The 18,698-nt window shown below is 34.0% G+C and overlaps 2 protein-coding genes across 2 annotated transcripts in view; one reads left to right on the top strand and one right to left on the bottom strand.

Annotated features, from left to right (window-relative positions):
- Positions 1–155: 155 nt before the first annotated feature.
- LOC121993930 (peroxiredoxin-2C-like) lies at positions 156–1,586 on the bottom strand. The gene is made up of 3 exons (XM_042548171.1): positions 1,420–1,586; positions 825–904; positions 156–469 (listed from the first exon to the last, which is right to left on the bottom strand). The coding sequence occupies exons 1-3, from the start codon at positions 1,572–1,574 to the stop codon at positions 213–215; spliced, it is 492 nt and encodes a 163-aa protein (XP_042404105.1). The 5' UTR covers positions 1,575–1,586; the 3' UTR covers positions 156–212.
- A 978-nt stretch (positions 1,587–2,564) lies between these two features.
- Positions 2,565–18,698, top strand: part of LOC121993929 (rRNA N6-adenosine-methyltransferase METTL5-like) — a 54,024-nt gene continuing 37,890 nt past the window's right edge. Inside the window, exons 1-2 of the mRNA XM_042548170.1 lie at positions 2,565–2,698; positions 2,896–2,952. Coding sequence (XP_042404104.1) covers positions 2,639–2,698; positions 2,896–2,952 — 117 coding nt within the window. The 5' untranslated portion in view covers positions 2,565–2,638. The remainder of the gene's footprint in view (positions 2,699–2,895; positions 2,953–18,698) is intronic.

The following is an 18,698-nucleotide window of genomic DNA, read 5'->3' as shown; positions in this document are numbered from 1 at the left end:
GCGATCCCACCCTTCATACACGAAAGGCTCTTTAAATATTGACAAATAATATTATTGGAATAAATCAATAAATTTATAATTTATAATTAGAATAATGTGGCGCCAAATTATCATTCTAAGAATTGATACTTTATTCAATCAAATAGTTGCATAGTCACTTAACTAGTAGCCTAACAAGCAAACTAACATAACAAATAAACATAGCACTATTCCTAGAGGAACTTTAGGATCTCTTCTACACCAGATATAGTGACTTCTCCCCCTCCTTCTTCGATGTTCGCAACTGTCACCACAAGGTTGTCGACGAGGAGAGCAAACCTTCGCGATCGAATGCCCAGACCCACCTCGGAGAAGTCCAGTTCCAACCCAAGGTCGTGAGTGTAATAGCTGGAACCATCAGCTAGGAATTTCACATGCCTGTTCTCAGGATACGACTTAGCCCATGTCTTCATCACAAATGGATCATTAACTGCATAGCAAGAGATACAGGAGTTCATGGATTTTACTATAGTTTTCTAAAATATAGCAAAAATTCATTGTTTTATAGTTTCAGATATTAAATATAAAAAAAATTATTATTTTAGTTTTAAATTTATCATCCAAGAAAAGAATTCATAGTTTGTAATGTTTTTTCATGAGTTGACACATCTGGGAATACAAGGCAGAAAGATACTAAAAAGTATTGTCACAAAAACTTTGTAGTAACGAGCAAATAGATAAATTGGAAATTGAAAAAAAAAAAACAAAAAACTCTAATAAGAAGATTTTTAGAAGTCGAAGGCCGATTGAAGAACAAAAACACAGACAAAAGAGGGGGAAATTACCGCTGATGAGGAGGATCTCGTCGACGCCTTTGGATTTGAGTTCCTCTGCACTTTCAATGAAACCGGGGACATGGTTCATGCTGCGAAAGCCAAAAGGGGTAAAATCATCTCAGAACGAATGAGGAAGCACAAAAGAACAGAACAAAAAAGGAGAAGAAGCATAATTAAGAATCAAGCGTCATAAACGCAAGTGCTAGTGCTAGTGCCAGATCTTGATTAGCCGACACTATTTTCAATGATCCGATGGGTAGATTGAAAAACACCAAACGAGTTTACATTCGCATAAAACGAAAAAGAAATGAGCTCGACACGAAGCAGCGTTATTGATCTCAAAGGACCTTTCCTTGTCTGTGAACGATATGTTAACGAGATTCGGGGAAAAAAAACTAGAAAAGTTTCGGTATTATTCAAGTAGAACACCAAAATGTTCGATCCAAAAGGGCAAAAAAGCATATCATTGCCGTAGAGAGAGAAAAAGGGACTCGCATAAAACTTAAAAAAGTCCGATCTAAAAGAAGCATTAACGACGTTTGTGACCGATCTGATCGCGAGATTCGAAACAATCAAGAAAATTTTGGGGTTTTAAGAAGTTTACCTGCAAATGGGTGTGAAGGCGCCGAGGACTCCGAAGATGATGACCTTCTTGCCGGCGGCAAGCGAGTGTATCGGGATCATCCACAATTGGTCGCTCTCATCGAACCAAGCCAAATCTCCATCCGGGAGAGAATCGCCGACGACGATCGGAGCCATCTCTCTACGGAGTTGTGGAGGTAGAAGATGGTGCAGCCTCTCTCCTTATAAAGTGATGGGAAACTTTCGGTTCACCCCCTTCATAGTTTTCCAAATAATAAAAATACCCTCAAGTTTTTATGGAAAAAACTTCCTGTTTCAACATAATAATATGGTAACATTTAAAAATAAAAATAAATAAATGATGAATATTTTGCAAAATAGAAAAATTGTCCATATAAGTAAAAAAAATATAATTAAAGGAAAGAAATTATTTTCCTTTTTAAGAAAGATATGGAAAAAACGTTGGAATGTTTTTTAAAAGGAAAAAAGAAATATATATATCTATATATAAATAAATTTGCAATATATTTTCTTTATTTACGTCTAATTTAAATCTATATAAAAATAAAGGAAACATTTTATTTTTCTTATTTTTATTAAAGTTAACAAATCTTTGGAGAGAGCATTCACATTTTGGTTCCGATTTTTGTTTCATATTTCGAATTAATAATTTATAAGAATTGCGATTGTAATTTCATACTAATTGTAAATTATTGAATTATTCTTTATTAAATAAGAAAGATTATAGACAAGTTATTTTGGAAACATATCGTCCCAGAATCCCAATATATGTCAGTAACACCGATTTCGTTTTTCCGCATTCTAACGTTTTATTTGTGATATAACGTTTTGGCTTTGACAAAATTGCAATATATTTTATTTATTTACGTCTAATTTAAATCTATATAAAAATAAAGGAAACATTTTATTTTTCTTATTTTTATTAAAGTTAACAAATCTTTAAAGATCATTCACATTTTGGTTCCGATTTTGTTTCATAATTCGAATTAATAATTTATAAGAATTGAGATTGTAATTTCATACTAATTGTAAATTATTGAATTATTCTTTATTAAATAAAAAATATTATAGACAAATTATTTTAGAAATATATGGTCCCAGAAACCCAATATATGCCAGAAACCGATCCCGTTTTTCCCCATTCTACCGTTTTATTTGTCATATAACGTTTTAGCGGCTTTGACGAACTGTCGCATCGCGTTCCTTTGATCCGCTTCGAGATGAAGCTGAAGCAGCTCGAGGGCCTCCTTGGCACTCTTCAGCAGTTCTCCCACCCAAAGGTTCTGCGTTGTTCCTTTTGTCGTCGAATATGTTCTCTTTTCTCTCCCACTCTACTTTATTACTGGCAATTGAGTGATTCCATCACTAGTGTACTTATGTGTGCGCCTTTGATGGATATCTTTAGAATAGAAATGGGAAAGATATTACCTGTCTTTGTTGATTTATTGGGAGATGATCTTTGTTTCTGGCTGCGCAGATAGAATTGGAACAATATCCCACAGGACCACATATTGCGTCTCGGTTACTTTATACGGTATTCATCTGTTCTTGTTGGTTTCCGAATTAGTTTATTGCGAAAAGTACTTGAAATTGATAATGGCAATCGTATAGGATATCAATATCCTCTTCTTTTTCTTTTCCTTTATCTATCAGAGTCTTACTCTATTTGGTTGTGCATCTTGCTCGTTTTGCCAGTGCATGTACAGCTCAGTTTGTTTTTCGAATCTACTTAGAAATTAGAGCTTATCACTCACAAAATTCATTGCTTCTGTTTCAACTTGCCATGTCATTTAGTCTGTTCAATTAAAAAAAGGATTGCTTTTTAAAATTCTTCTAATGTATTTCAGTCTCAATGAATTTGGAACAGTGATCCTCTAGTAATTCCGTCATTATTTTTCCTTATATCTTTGCATAGATTTTACTTCCTCAATATTCCATTTTGGTGCAGATTTGTTAAATGTTAGGCTTTGGAAAACAAGCACTAGGCAATTCCGGCATCAAAATAATAAAGTTTCTCTACTTTTATTTCTAATACTCTGATTTCTTAAACTTAATTGTGACACCTACAGTTTGAATGTTTGTTTGGTCTTTAAAATTTTAAAATTATGAAAATCCTTTAGGTTGTCTCTATAAGAGAAAGAAACAAGAGCAGGAAGGAAACAATGAAGAGTGATAAAATTGATTATTACCTTGGAGAAACAACAAAGCTGGGAAGCAGAAGGTCATGGGATAAATGTTTTTCTTTCTCTCCAAATTTATGTTGGGAATATGTTCATAAAACAGATATTTATTATTAATTGCTGAATTAAATAAAAGAAGCATTTATTTTATTATTTGATTGTTTTATGTTTACTTGTATAAAAATGAATATCTATATAAAATCCATAATATATTGTTGTAACTATGATTTTAGTATATAAGATTGTTATATACAAGAGGATTAAAATCATAGATAATATATTTAAAATGTCCATGATTGATTAAAATATGGATCTTTAATTGGAAATCATGAATGCAGTTTGCTGACATTATGAATATGATAGTCTTATCCGGACAATCAGTGTAATGACACTAAGCAGAGACATTTTATATAATATGATTATATAGGACAAGGACCAGATGTGATTTAAGGGTCTATGTTTAAGTACCGTTACAAAGACTCAAATCTACATCGCTAAGATGATCATATGTAGATCAATCTAAATCCTGAGTAATTATAGATTCCTTGTTTGTATTAACAGGTCTCTTGATTTGTTTGTTAGAACCTATTTTAAATAATAGGCGTAACACTTACATTTTGGAGACTCAGTTATATATTCAGCTGTGAATATGATTTATAGATACGGAATCCGTAACTTCCGAAAGGATGCTAGAATGGTTCTCTTGAGTGTTGATTCTAGCACTGAATAGTTTGATCGCTCTAATTCATAATTAGATTATGATTTAACTATTCACTAGTGAATCAATGGTACTTAACGTTTTAGATACAAATAGAGAGGTAAAACGGTAATTTCGTCTAGCTCTATTTGTGAACTATGAACGGAGGGTTGATCGACATGTAATGATTATATCAATGGACTGTTCAAATCATTTGAGTAAATATGTTCCATAATTCTCAAGAGTGCAATTCCGGATTTTAGTGGAATAATCTCAGAATTAATAAATTAGATAATTAATTAAAGAGCTTTAATTAATTGTATCTAAATTTATTGGAGCTTGAAATTATGGGTCCATGGTCCCAAAACTATCTTCGTATAATCATGATGGATACTCTTAAATAATTAATTTGATTAATTATTTATTCTTACAAAATTTATTAACTAATAAAATTGTTTATTATTTTAACTAAAATGAGATATTCTATTTGTAATTTGATTACGAATAAAATATAAAAAAGAGAAATAAGATATTTGAATATTCTATTTGTAATTTAATTACAAATAAAATATATATAAGAGAGAAATCAAGTATTTAGATATTCTATTTGTAATTTGATTACGAATAAAATATAAAAGAGAGAAATCAAATATTTGGATATTCTATTTGTAATTTGATTACAAATAAAATATATATAAGAGAAAAAAAAAATCAAGTATTTAGATATTGTATTTGTAATTTGATTACGAATAAAATATAAAAGAGAAAAATCAAATATTTGGCAATATTATAAATTTTCCCTCCCACTTTATAATACATGTTCCCATTTTTTCTCTTCCACTTTTGTATACATGTTCCCCTCTTTTCTCTCCCACTTTATAATACACGTTTCCCTCTTTCTCTCCCATTTTTATAATGCACGTTTCCCTCTCTCCTTACTATATAATACATGTCTCTCTCTCTCCCGGGAACAAAAGAGGAGAATTTTTGGTGAAAAATTCGATAGTTGATTTTGTGAGAAAAGTTAAAAGAGCTAGCCCACACTTTTGTCCATCCGTTGATTCGAAGAATTGGCGAGGAAGATCGTGGCGTTGGAAGAACTCCGGCAACCTGCGAAAAACTCCAGGGACCTGCGAATCTTAGGCACGAGCTCAAGGTAAAGATTATATTTTTGTAGAATTATAAAGAAAATATTATAATGTTTGCACGTTGAATTATAAAAGATTTTATAATTAAACAAGATCTTTTATTCGATCTAAACAAAATTATTTTGTTGTGAAAAATTTTAAAAGTTATTTAATCTATTTTTCACACGTTCTGTTGCGCATCGTACAATTAAATACCAACAAATAGTATAAGAGCTAAGTTATTGGAAAACATTATGATATTTTAATTATATGAATGATCACGTGATTTGTTCGATATTTGATTGAATGTCATGTATTATATTTTTTTATTAATGCATGATAGTGATTGGCTAATTTTATGACTCTGTTTGTTTCTGATTTTATTATTAAGATCAGGATAAAATTATTTTCTTTAATTACCAAAGAGTTTGGATTTTATGGATGGGTAGTTTTCTAATTCCACCGTACACTTATTAGCATAAAAGACCCATTGTTCCAGTATAACATTGTTTTATTTAAACTAGTTGATATATTTAATAGTTTTGATAATTAATGTAATTATCAAAAGTTAAATATTTCGATTACTTCAGTGGACAAAATTGAATTATCCATTTTTAAATATTTAATAGTTTTGATAATTAATATAACTATCAAAAGTGAGATATAGTTTTTGTATTTAATATAATCATCAAACCAGAAGGAATATAATTATTTTATTCAAAATAATTAATTCATTTAATAGTTTTGATAAATAATGTAATTATCGAAAGTTAAATAATTGGATTCAAAAGTTGATAAAATTAATTCAATTAGTTAATTTTATAATCTTGACAAAATAGTACAAGGTCACCAACTATTAATTAGAGACAATTAAAAATTACAATTTTAACTCAATTCCATATTTTATTCAATGATGTTTTATGTTCATGATAACAATATGTCATTTAGAATTAGATGTGTCTATTCTGTGCATTATAGCATATCGGATATTGCATGTTGCAAACATCATGTATAATTGTAATTCATAAATTGTTTATGTTACAATTAATTAGAATTATTGAGAATTCTATAGACCTAGGTAATTACGACATGAAATGTCTAATTAATAATATGATTATTAAAATCTAGGATTAGTGGATGATTAGTTATCTATGAAATTAAATAATGAGTAATTATTTATTGGTCTCCTTCGTTGGTCTAGCACCGTGAGAGTTAGAATGACGCCTCTTAACGCTTTGATTTCGTTACCCTATGGGTGGTGCCCGTTTTGATTCAATATCAAGGCTAGATCTCTGATGATAGAATTTTTAATGTGTTTTAAGTTTGACCCGCCCTTACGGTGGCACTCTAGAGTTAAGTCTAAAATTTGAAACGAAGGTTTTACTCATAAAGATATGAGATCAAAATTGTTGATTATATCTTTGACCAATTTTTTTTCGGTAGTTAATATGTGTGTGAATAAAAGTTATTTTGGCACACATATGTTAATCAAGAAGAGTCTTGGTTTGACTAAGCAAGCAATGTGACCTTCCCAACGATGACATCATTCTTCGTGGATAGTTGAATTATCGAAGGAATAGTATATGAGATTTTGGATTTTATCCTTGCATTCTTACATCATGTTTACTATTTCTAAATATATACATATGGATATTCTTTTCAAACAATTTAATCATGCTATTTATTTGAATTCAGCAATAATGTCAATGGGAAATCCAATTATGTCTTTACTCACAAACAATACTTTGACTGGGGAAAACTTTCCTAAGTGGAAGAGCAATATTAATATCGTGTTGGTCAGTGAGAACAATAGGTTTGTTCTTACAGAGGAATGCCCATCGGTACCACCTGCAAATGTCACTCGTGTTGTTAGAGAACTGTATGACCGTTGGATTGCGTCCAACAATAAGGCTAAGGCATATATGCTTGTGAGCATGTCTGATGCACTAAGAAGCAAGATGGAGCCCAAAGAGTGTACTTTTGAGATCATGGAATCTCTGTAAGAAATGTTTGGGCAACAATCTGAGCAAGCTCGTCATGAGGCCACAAGAAAGTACACAAATGCAAGAATGATTCTTGGCACTCATGTTCGTGATCATGTCATGCCGATGACAAATTATTTTTCTGAGGCTGAGATGCATGGGGCTGTAATTGATGAGGGTACACAAGTGAGCATAATTTTGAATTCGCTCTCTAGTGACTTCATCCCGTTCACCAGCAACTATATCATGAATAAGCTGAATTATGGGATGACTCAGCTGCTGAATGAACTACAAACCTTTAAAGCTATCTCAGGACTAGTGAAGAACAAGGCTGAAGCAAATATTATTAATAAACCCAATTCTTCAAAAGGTTTGAAGAGAAAAATGGCTAAAGGTGGTAATCTGGTGGTAAATTCAAAAAGACAAAGGATGGGTCTAAGAACAACAAAACCAGATGCAAGAAGGCTGAGAAGAAACCTAAAGGAAAATGTTTCCACTGCAGTGTAGATGGACACTGGAAAAGGAACTGTCCAAAATACCTCGCAGAGTTGAAGGAGAAGAATAAAGGTAAATTTAATTTACTTGTCTTAGAAGCTTGTTTAGTAGAGGATGACTTCTCCTTCTGGATAGTTGATTCAGGAGCCACTAATCATGTTTGTTCTTCTATACAGCTACTTAGTTCTTTAAGGGAGCTTGCTGATGGGGAGTTGACACTTAGAGTTGGCAACGGGGCATTAGTTTCAGTCAAGGTAGTGGGAGTCACCCATTTAAATTTTAAAAATAAATATTTAGTGTTGAACGATGTTTATTTTATTCCTGAATTTTGTAGGAATTTGATTTCTATTTCAAAATTGCATGAACAATTATTTGGTATTTCCTTTTATGAAAATGGAATTTCAATTTCAAGAAATGGTCTTGAAATTTGTCATGCAGGTATGAAAAACGGGTTATATGTCCTTAAGCCTAGTGAATATTTATTATTAAATACTTAACTATTCAAAGTAGCTTATCCAAAATCTATCAAAAGGCAAAAGCTTACAAATAGTGATGAAACATATCTATAGCTCCTTAGATTAGGTCATATTAATTTAGATAAGCTAAATAGACTAACAAAGGATGGTCCTTTGAGAGAGTTAATTGTTAACACTCTACCAGTTTGTGAATCTTGTCTAGAATGAAAATGACTAAAAGACCTTTCTTTTTGAAGGGCGAAAGGGCCAAAGAACCGCTTGAGTTAGTGCATACTGATGTGTGTGGACCATTGAATGTCCACGCATGAGGAGGTTATGAATATTTCATCACATTTATCGATGATTATTCAAGATATGGATATGTTTACCTAATGAAAAGGAAATCAGAAACTTTTATAAAGTTTAAGGAGTTTCTAGCTGAAGCTGAAAAGCAATTAGATAAATCACTAAAAAAAAAAAAAATACTTTGATCAGATCGAGAAGGTGAGTACCTTAATACAGAGTTCAAGAATCACCTAATTGAGAAAGGGATTATATCCCATCTCTCGGCTCCTAGAACTCCGCAACAAAATGGTGTTGCCAAAGAAGGAATCGAACTTTGTTGGATATGGTTAGATTATTGATGAGCTATGCCTCGCTACCTACATCTTTTTGGGGGTACTCTTTACAAACAACGGTCTATATTTTGAATGTGGTACCATCAAAATCAGTCCCTAAAACCCCAATAGAAATGTGGAATGAGCGTAAACCTAGTTTACGCCATTTTAGAATTTGAGGATCTCCAGCACATGTACTAAAAGGGAAATCTAGGAAATTGGAACAACAAACAGAAGTGTTTTTGTTTGTTGGCTACCCAAAAGGCACGAGAGGAGGTTTGTTTTTTAGCCGACAAGAAAAGAAAGTATTTGTATCAACACATGCTGCTTTCCTTGAGAACGACTATATGACAAACTTCAAACCTCGAAGTAAAGTTATACTCGAGGAATTGCTAAATGATCAAATCATTTCACAACCGATGTTTGTTGAAGATAATAGGAAAGAAGTAGAAACCACTATTCTTAATCAGGAAAGTTTGGTACCTAGACGAAGTGGGAGAGTTCTTAGAACTCCTGCCCACTACAGACAAGACGGTGAAACAAATGTTGTTGTAGCCGATACCAATGATGATGATCCATCATCATATCAACATGCAATGAATGATCTTGATAAGGAAAAATGGCAAGAAGCCATGAACCAAGTGTTAGGATGTATACTAAAAGTCTAGCTTTTGGTATAAATATTTATTAGAAATAAAGAATCACATTGGTCAAATATCTATATTTATGATAAATGTAGTTGTCCATTTTAGTTTATATTATAGATAACATGGTGTGTGGTATCACACACAGAATATCATGTTATCAAGAGCCTTAGAAATTATAAATAGTAGCTCACGACCAAAAATGAAAAGGGACAAACCATTAGTACGGTCGTAGTATAATTAGGTATTAGTTTATCTTGACTATATAATTACACTAGTACACTTAGAGTGTATTGAGCAGGACCACCTGAGGATTGTTCATTTTATACTGAATAGATAAATGAACAAACCTCTGTTATTATGGAAGTGCGTACTCTTAATCCTGATATAATAATAAGCACATATACTTAGTATTTATTTCTTTGATTTATCAATGGGTGAGATTTAGCTCGATAAATCAAAAGGCCTGATAAGTTGGGAAATGATATTAGTTATATGGTGTCTTATTAATTATAAAAGGAAACTGTGTCCTAGTGCGCTAGGTTGATGATGTCCCCTTGAAGAGCTTATAAGGATTGTCATGTTAAACCCTGCAAGTGGACCTAGTCCGACATGACAATGAAGTTGAGCGGTACTACTCTCGGAGCTAGATATTAATAAAGTGAGTTGTTAGTAACTCATTTAATTAATGGACATTAGATATCTTAAACATAGGGAGATTAACGCATTCATGATAAGTAGGAGCCCATAGTGTAATTTAGGATTGGTGTGGTAGTGCAATAATAACTCTCTAGTGGAATGAGTTATTATTGATGAACTTGGGTTGTGTGTTCGGGGCGAACATGGGATACTCAAGCTCGTCGGGAGGCCAAAACCAATTTCTCCTCTAGGTCCCTGTCGTAGCCTCAATAAAGCGTTAAGTCCATCCAAATAAAAACTCATCTTGGTGTCCAAGAAGGGGGCTGATCCAAGGCTTGGTGACCAAGCCAAGGGTCGGCCACCATCTCCTTAAGAGGGTCTGCCCTTTTTCTTGGTGACCAAGCAAGTAGGGGTCGGCCATAATAAATTCAAATAGGAGGGGTGTTTTGAATTTTTAAAATCTTCTCTTTGTAGAAAACTACAAATTTAAAAGAAGGATTTTAAATTTACAAAACTTTCTTTATTTGAATTAGGCCACATGGTTTAAAAGAGAGTTTTAAAAGTTTTAAAACTTTCCTTATTTAAACCATCCTCATGGTTTTTTAAAAGAGAGTTTTAAATTTAAAACTTTCCTTTTTGTAACCATGTTAAAAAAAGAAATTTTAGAAGAGAAGTTTAAAATTTTAAAACATGGTTTTAATTTTTAAAACTTTCCTTTTTTAACATCCACAATAGGAAAGAGAGCTTGTAAAATTTTATAAGAGGATTTCTTCTTTTATAAAATTTTATAAAAAATATTTTTCTCCTTGATGATGTGGTCGGCCACCCTTGCTTGGTGCCCTAGCAAGGGGTCGGCCAATCAATCTATGATTGATGATTGAATCAATCAAGAGGAAAGAAAAGGAAAAATAAAAAGGGAAAAGGAAAAACAAAAGGAAGATTTTATTTTTTTGTAAAAGTCTTTCCTTATTTGCCTTGGACAAGTAATATAAAAGAAGGGGAGGAGAGACCTCATATTATCATGAATTCTTATTTTCTCTTCCTTTTACTCTTCTCCAAAAGGACCGGCCCCTTGCACTTATGCTAGGGCCGGCCACCTCTTGTGGTTTCTCAAGGTGGCCGAATACAAGAAGGAGGAGAAGAAGAAGAGGAAGAAGAAGAAGAAGGATTGCATCAATTCTCTCATGGTGGCCGGTTTTCTCCCCTTTCCTTTCCTCTTGCTCTCTTTTGTTCCTTAGTGGTGGTGGTGGTCGAATCTTAGAGAAGGAGGAGGAGCTTTTGGGTGGTGTTCATTTTGGAGGATCGTCGCCCATACGACATCCAAGAGGAGGCGAGGAATACAGCAGAAGATCAAGATGTCATTAGCTACAAAGAAAAGGTATAACTAGTTATTTGTTTTTCCGCATCTTAACTAGTTCATATTTCTTTGATTTGATCTTATAATACCAAACACAAGAGGTTTACAAATTTAGGAAATCAAATTTTTTGATTTTGTGTTCTTTTGTTTTTCTTTTCGATCTTGTGATTCGATTGTTCTTTTTGGTTAAACCTAGGGTTTTTGTAGGGAGATTAAATATTAAATTTATTTAAAAGGCTTTGTCTAGTCGGTGGTGGATGATCTCATACCCAAGAAGGCCAAGTGCCTCGCCATGCAGTACTGGAAGCTAATTTTAGAAATTAATATTTAATCGACTTTGAAACCTAGGTTGATTTGGACCAAACGTGTTAAGTTCCACAGGCGATCCAAGTCTAAACCAATAAGAACATATAAGTTAAACTTAGAATCAAACGTGTTAAGTTCCGCAGGTGATTCAAGTTTAACTTAAAAGAACACATGGTAGCTTGGAAAGGTTCAGACCATGTATAAAATTTTTGTACAGTGGAACCATTAGATTTTCTAAGTAGCAACCAACAAGTGGTATCAGAGCTAGGTTATAACCTCTATGTGTTTGGTATTTAGTTAATTATGCATACATGTCATACATAATTAATACATGATAATAGTAGGATGTGCAAATAGATTAATTCTGTGGTTGTAGGCTCCAACTATTATGTCCATGTGTTATGTGTTTGTGTGTGATTGGACCCTTGGACATGTCAAGGATATTTTATATGTGTGTGCATGAATGTATTATTAAAATACAGTAGGAGCTGTATTTAGATTTAGGTTTTTATATTTTGTTTGATCTAGACTTGATGTACATTCCCTTGTGGAATATAGGATCGATAAATGTAAAATTTTATTTTTATCGCGGATCATATCTTTGTGAGGCATGGTACTATTTGTGGACCAGAGGTGCAGTGGAAAAAGAAGCAAGATAGATGCGACAACTGGACCCGGTGGTGGTGGCTAAAGATGGCAGCAGCTAGGGTTGACGACACACGGAGGACAACTATGGATAAAGGTCATAATAGTTGGAAATTAGTTTTCTTATTTATTGCCTTTTGTGCTGTGATGTGTGTGCTTGTTAGTATGCATGTTAAGTAGGCTAGCATAGTCAAAATTCCTCACCTTAAATAACTAAGTAGGAGAGGGATTTTAAATAAATTCCACGGTCTCCATTACTGGTTTGTAAGTGATGCAAACAAACTTGCGTGTTGGCTCTAAGTGCCTTCCTCCTCAACGGATGAGTTTGTTTGCGGATCACTAGATCAAATTTTCTTTAGGGATGGTTATAGGAAATTATCTAGGAGCGTGCGATCTTCTCCAACTGAAGGGGCACAATCCTGTTTAATGGACTAAGTATCAAGTAATGATATACACTTAGGTACTTTTAATAGTATCCTCCCCAACAAAGTCACTGCTATTATCTGTGTGACTGAAGAAAAATCAACTATTAATTTTATTTGTCATAAAGTTAGGTTGACAAGATAATAAAATTAATGGGTAAAATCTCCTCTTACAAATGTTTGATTTTGTATACGTCCACACTAACGTGGCATGCAAAATTTTCGGTGTTTGAGGTGTTGATTAATTTAAAAATAATATTATTTTGAGGAATCAATATTATTCTAAATTTAGAGTTTTGACCAAATATAATCCTTGGTTAAAAATCTCTCTTACAAATGATTGAATTTGTATACGTCCACACTAACGTGGCATACAAAATTTACGGTGTTTTGAGGGATTGATGAATTTAATATCATTTTAAATTCTGACCAAGTATTTTGTGATTCTTAGGATCCCCTTGCTATAATAGACAATAGACTTAGTAGTCCCAATTAGGAAACAAAACTTAGACATTGTTGAACTTCTTGAGGTCTGTCTTAGCGTGCTAGATAATGATTCTAGTGAAGAGGAGATTAAGTGTCATAGGAAATGGGTTAGGGCAGATGAGATGACGCGGAGTTACATTTTGACTTCTATGTCAAATGTGCTGCAACATCAGCATCAGACCATACCGACTGTCTATGACATGATACTCAATCTCTCTTCGGATACCAGAATCAGGCTGCTAGGCAAGAGACCATGAGAAACTTAATAATGACCATCATAACTGAGGGGACACCCGTGAGGGATTGTCTTCAAAATGATGGTTCATTTAAGTAAAGTAGATTGTCCTCATAGGAAAAAGAACGATAGAGGTATATCTTATTTTCTAGTAGTCGAAACATATTTAGTGGTGTTATATACCGGTACCTAGTGTGTAGATACGGAAGCCACTGATCATGTCTGCAATTCATTGCAGAGGTTTCAGGAAACTTGACGACTACATGAAAAGAAAATTACTGTTTACATGGGCAAAGCTATGAAAGTAGCGGCTGTTGCAGTGGGAGAATCTTATTTATGAATAAAATATTGTTTTAGAAATTGTCTTTATGTACTAAGTTTTAGAAAGAATATTGTTTTCAGTTTCTAAAACTTTTATGAATGGATATTATGTTTCTTTTGATGACAAAGTTGTTGTCAAGAAAAACAGGGAAGTTATCCATTTTTATACATTGGTGGACAATTTAAAACACTCTTAATCCAATAACTCCCACGATGCAATAAATGGTAATTAAGAACTCATCTTCTAAAAATTAATAAGAGAAAGGAACCTTCAGAAATGAACCAAACATATCTTTGGCATCTAAGGCTAGCTCATATTAACTTCAGTAAGATTCAAAGATTAGTAACTAATGGATCTTTGGGTTCATTGGTGGTTTAAACCTGTGAATCTTGCTTGGAAGGTAAAATGACCAAGAGACCTTTTAAAGCACAGGGGTATAAAGCCAAAAATATGTTAGAATTGGTTCATTCTGATATGTATGGTCCTATGACTATCCAGGCAAGAGGTAGTTTCGAATAGATGACTATTCGAGATACGGGTACATTTACTAGATGCGCCGCAAGCCTGAGTGCTTAGAGTACAAGGGTGATGTGGAGAAACATCATGGTAAACGTATCAAGACATTACGGTCTGATCATAGTGGCGAATACCTCTTAGGAAAGTTTAGGAGCTACTTATCAGAGGACGGGATTAATTCTTAACTGTCTGCACCTGGTACACCCCAACAAAATGGTGTAGCAGAACGAAGGAATATGACTCTTATGGAAATAGATCGATGATGAGTTATTACCAAATTCATTTTAGGGATATACTCTGAAAACAGTAGTGAACTTAGTACCTTCTAAAGTCAGTATCATCTATTTCCATAGAATTATGGAATGAGCATAAGCCTAGTCTGAATCATATTTAGATTTGGGGTAGTCCAGCACAAAAGAGATACTAACAAGTTGGAATTATGTACAGAAGTTCACATGTTTGTAGAATATCCTATAGGAACGAAAGGTGATTTATTTTATAGTTCTAAAAAGATCAGAAGGTCATTGTTAGCATCAATGCCCGATCTTTAGAAAAGGACTATGTATTAAAACCACAAGCCCATAAAATTGTTCTCGAGAAAATTAGAGAGGACACGTCTAACTTAGTACCAACAGTGCAAGATGAAATACCACAAGAAACTGCAATACGTGTTACTAATGATACATAACCACATATAGTACCTCATCGTAGTGGGAGGGTTGTGAGGCAACCTGATAAGATTCATGTTTTTTGGGAGGGTCTTTGGACTTGATCCCTGATAAACATGAAACTAATCCCTCGACATATAATGAAGCACTCCAAGATAAAGATACAGTATCTTGGTAAAGTACAATGAACTCTAAAATAGAATCTTTGTAATCTAGGAGCTAGTAGAACATCCAAATGGTGAAGCCATTAGGATGTAAATGGATCTATGAAAGAGAAAGGAGGATAGACGGGAAGGTGAAAGCCTTCAAAGCAAGGCCTGTTGTAAAAGGGAAACCTTTTCATCGGTAGCTATGCTTAAGTCTATCTGGATTCTTTGCTGCTCATACGGATTGGCAAATGGATGTCAAGACAGCATTCCTTGATGGAAGTCTTGAAGAAAACATCCATATGTAGCAACCAAAGGGGTTCATTGAAAAAGGCAAAGAGCATCTAGTTTGTAAACTCAATCGGTCTATTTATGGATTGAAGTAAGCTTTAAGATCTTGGAACATCCAATTTAATGAAGTAATCCAGTTATATGGATTTATTTAGTAACCAGATGAGTCTGGTGTATTCAAGAAGAGTGACAAAAATGTTGTGGTATTTCTTGTACTATACGTAGATAATATTTTGCTAGTTGGCAATAATATCAAAGTATTATCAGTCGTAAGGGTATAGTTGACCAAGCAATTCGATATGAAGGACTTGGGAAAATGCGGACATATTTTTGGGATCAAAGTAATAAGGGATCGCAAGAAAGAGATGTTGCGCTTATCCCAAGCTTTATACATTGAATAAATCCTAACTCATTTTAGCATTTAAAACTCCAAGAAAGGTTTCTTGCCTTTTCAGTACGGAGTACCTTTATCTAAAAGAGATGTCTTCGAAGACATCAAAGGAGATAAAGGAGATGTAGGCATTTCCTTATGCTTCGGCTGTAGGAAGTCTAATGTATTCGATGCTATGTATGAGACAGGATATTTGTTTTGCTGAGGGCATAGTCAGTAAATATCAAAGTAAACTAGGACAGAGATATTGAACTATGGTAAAGCATATATAAGTACCTGAGAAGGACTAAATTTTACATGCTAAGTTTACCAAGCAGATAATTTGTTCCCTGTGGGTTATAAGGATTCAGATTTCTAATTAGAAAGGGACCATAGGAAGTCAACCTTAGGGGTTTGTGTTTACTTTAGGAAGTGGAGTCATAACAATGGAGAAGTGTTAAGCAAAGATGCTTTTCGGACTCCACCATGAAAGCTGAGTATTTAGCAGCCTCTATGGCAACCGAATAAGATATATGGCTTAGAAACTTCAAGATGGACTTAGAAGTGATTCCTGGTTTGCCCAAATTTATCACAATTTATTGTGATAATAGTGGTGCAGTAGCAAACTCGAAGGAACCACTAGCCCATAAAGCAAGTAAGCATATTGAGTGTAAGTACCACCCGATACGAGACATCGTAAAACGAGGTGAAAATGTTATCATCAATATTGCATCAGTAGATTACCCGGCAGATCCTTTCACTAAGGTCCTTCTGGCGAGAGCTTTTGATAGACATGATGAGGGGATGAGAATCAGATGTATGGCAGTACATATGGCAACATAGTCTTTTAGTATAAGTGGAAGATTGTTAGGATGTATATTAAAAGCCTAGCTTTTGGTATAAACATTTATTAAAAATAAAGAATTCCTTTGGTCAAATGTCTACATTTATAATAAATGTAGTTGTCCATTTTAGTTTATATTGTAGATAACATGGTGTGTGGTGTCACACACAGAAGATCATGTTATCAAGTGCCTTATAAATTATAAATAGTAGCTCACGACTAAAAATGGAAAGGGACAAACCATTAGTACGGTCGTAGTATAATTAAGTATTAGTTTATTTTGACTATATAATTATACTAGTATACTTAGAGTGTATTGAGCAGGACCACCTGAGGATTGTTCATTTTACACTGAATAGATAAATAAACAAACCTCTGTTATTATGGAAGTGCGTACTTTTAATCTTGATATAATAATAAGCACATATACTTAGTATTTATTTCTTTGATTTATCAATGAGTGAGATTTAGCTCGATAAATCAAAAGACCCGATAAGTTGGGAAATGATATTAGTTATATGGTGTCTTATTGATTATAAAAGGAAACTATCCTAGTGCGCTAGGTTGATGATGTCCCCTTAAGGAGCTCATAAGGATTGTCATGTTAAACCCTGCAGGTGGACCTAGTCCGACATGACAATGAAGTTGAGCGATACTACTCTAGGAGCTAGATATTAATTAAGTGAGTTGTCAGTAACTCATTTAATTAATGGACATTCGATATCATAAACACAGGGAGATTAACGCATTCATGATAAGTAGGAGCCCATAATGTAATTTGGGATTCGTGTGGTAGTGTAATAATAACTCTCTAGTGGAATAAGTTATTATTGATGAACTTGAGTTGTGTGTTCGGGGCGAACACGGGATACTCAAGCTCATCGGGAGGCCAAAACCAATTTCTCCTCTAGGTCCCTATCGTAGCCTCAATAAAGCCTCAAGTCCATCCAAATAAAAGCCCATCTTAGTGTCCAAGAAGGGGGTCGACCCAAGGCTTGGTGACCAAGCCAAGGGTCGACCACCATCTCCTTAAGAGGGTCGTCCCTTTTGCTTGGTGACCAAGCAAGTAGGGGTCGACCATAATAAATTCAAATAGGAGGGGTGTTTTAAAATTTTAAATCTTCTCTGTCACGCTCCGGAGGAGTACCTGGCCGAAGAAATTTCGGCAACATCTCCCATGTACGACGGACAATCTGAAACTTTTCTATATCATCAAATACCTCAGCCACATGTGGCTGGAATAATAACAAAAATATATAAACAATCACACAAACATCCACGCAGTTTATATAAATAAACAAAACAGTAATACAATGACTCGAAAACAACCCTACTCAACTACACTCGTAAAGCTCAAATCCGACGATAAGACCAACTTACCTCTTCTGCCGTCCAGGCAGGCATGTAGGAAAAGCAAATCCAAACCAAATTTATCGACATCACAAAATCCATACAATGTCCATACCATCAAACAGAACAAGTTTAGCATAATCTAAGTAAGAAAACAAAAAGACCAACAATATGTTGGGGTTGCAAGGTTGCAAACATAGTCCCATATTGGAAACACATGGGAAAGATCATGGGTTTATAAGAGAAAAGATATCTTCATTGGCATGAGGCCTTTTGGGTAGAGCCCAAGAGCAAAACCATGAGGGCTTAGGCCCAAAGTGGACAATATCATGTCATTGTGGAGATATATAAATTCTTTTCGATCCTACAATTGGTATCAGAGCCCTGACTGCCAGAAGGTTTAACCGCCGACTGTGCACAAGAGCTATGGTCTGATTGAACCATGTGAGTACAATATTGACCTCAAACAAAGAAAGTGGGGGCTCC

The sequence above is a fragment of the Zingiber officinale genome, chromosome 6A (genome assembly GCF_018446385.1).
Source record: "Zingiber officinale cultivar Zhangliang chromosome 6A, Zo_v1.1, whole genome shotgun sequence".
Taxonomy (NCBI): domain Eukaryota; kingdom Viridiplantae; phylum Streptophyta; class Magnoliopsida; order Zingiberales; family Zingiberaceae; genus Zingiber; species Zingiber officinale.
Note: the sequence above shows the minus strand (reverse complement) of the source record. Positions and strands in the feature narration are given on the sequence as shown.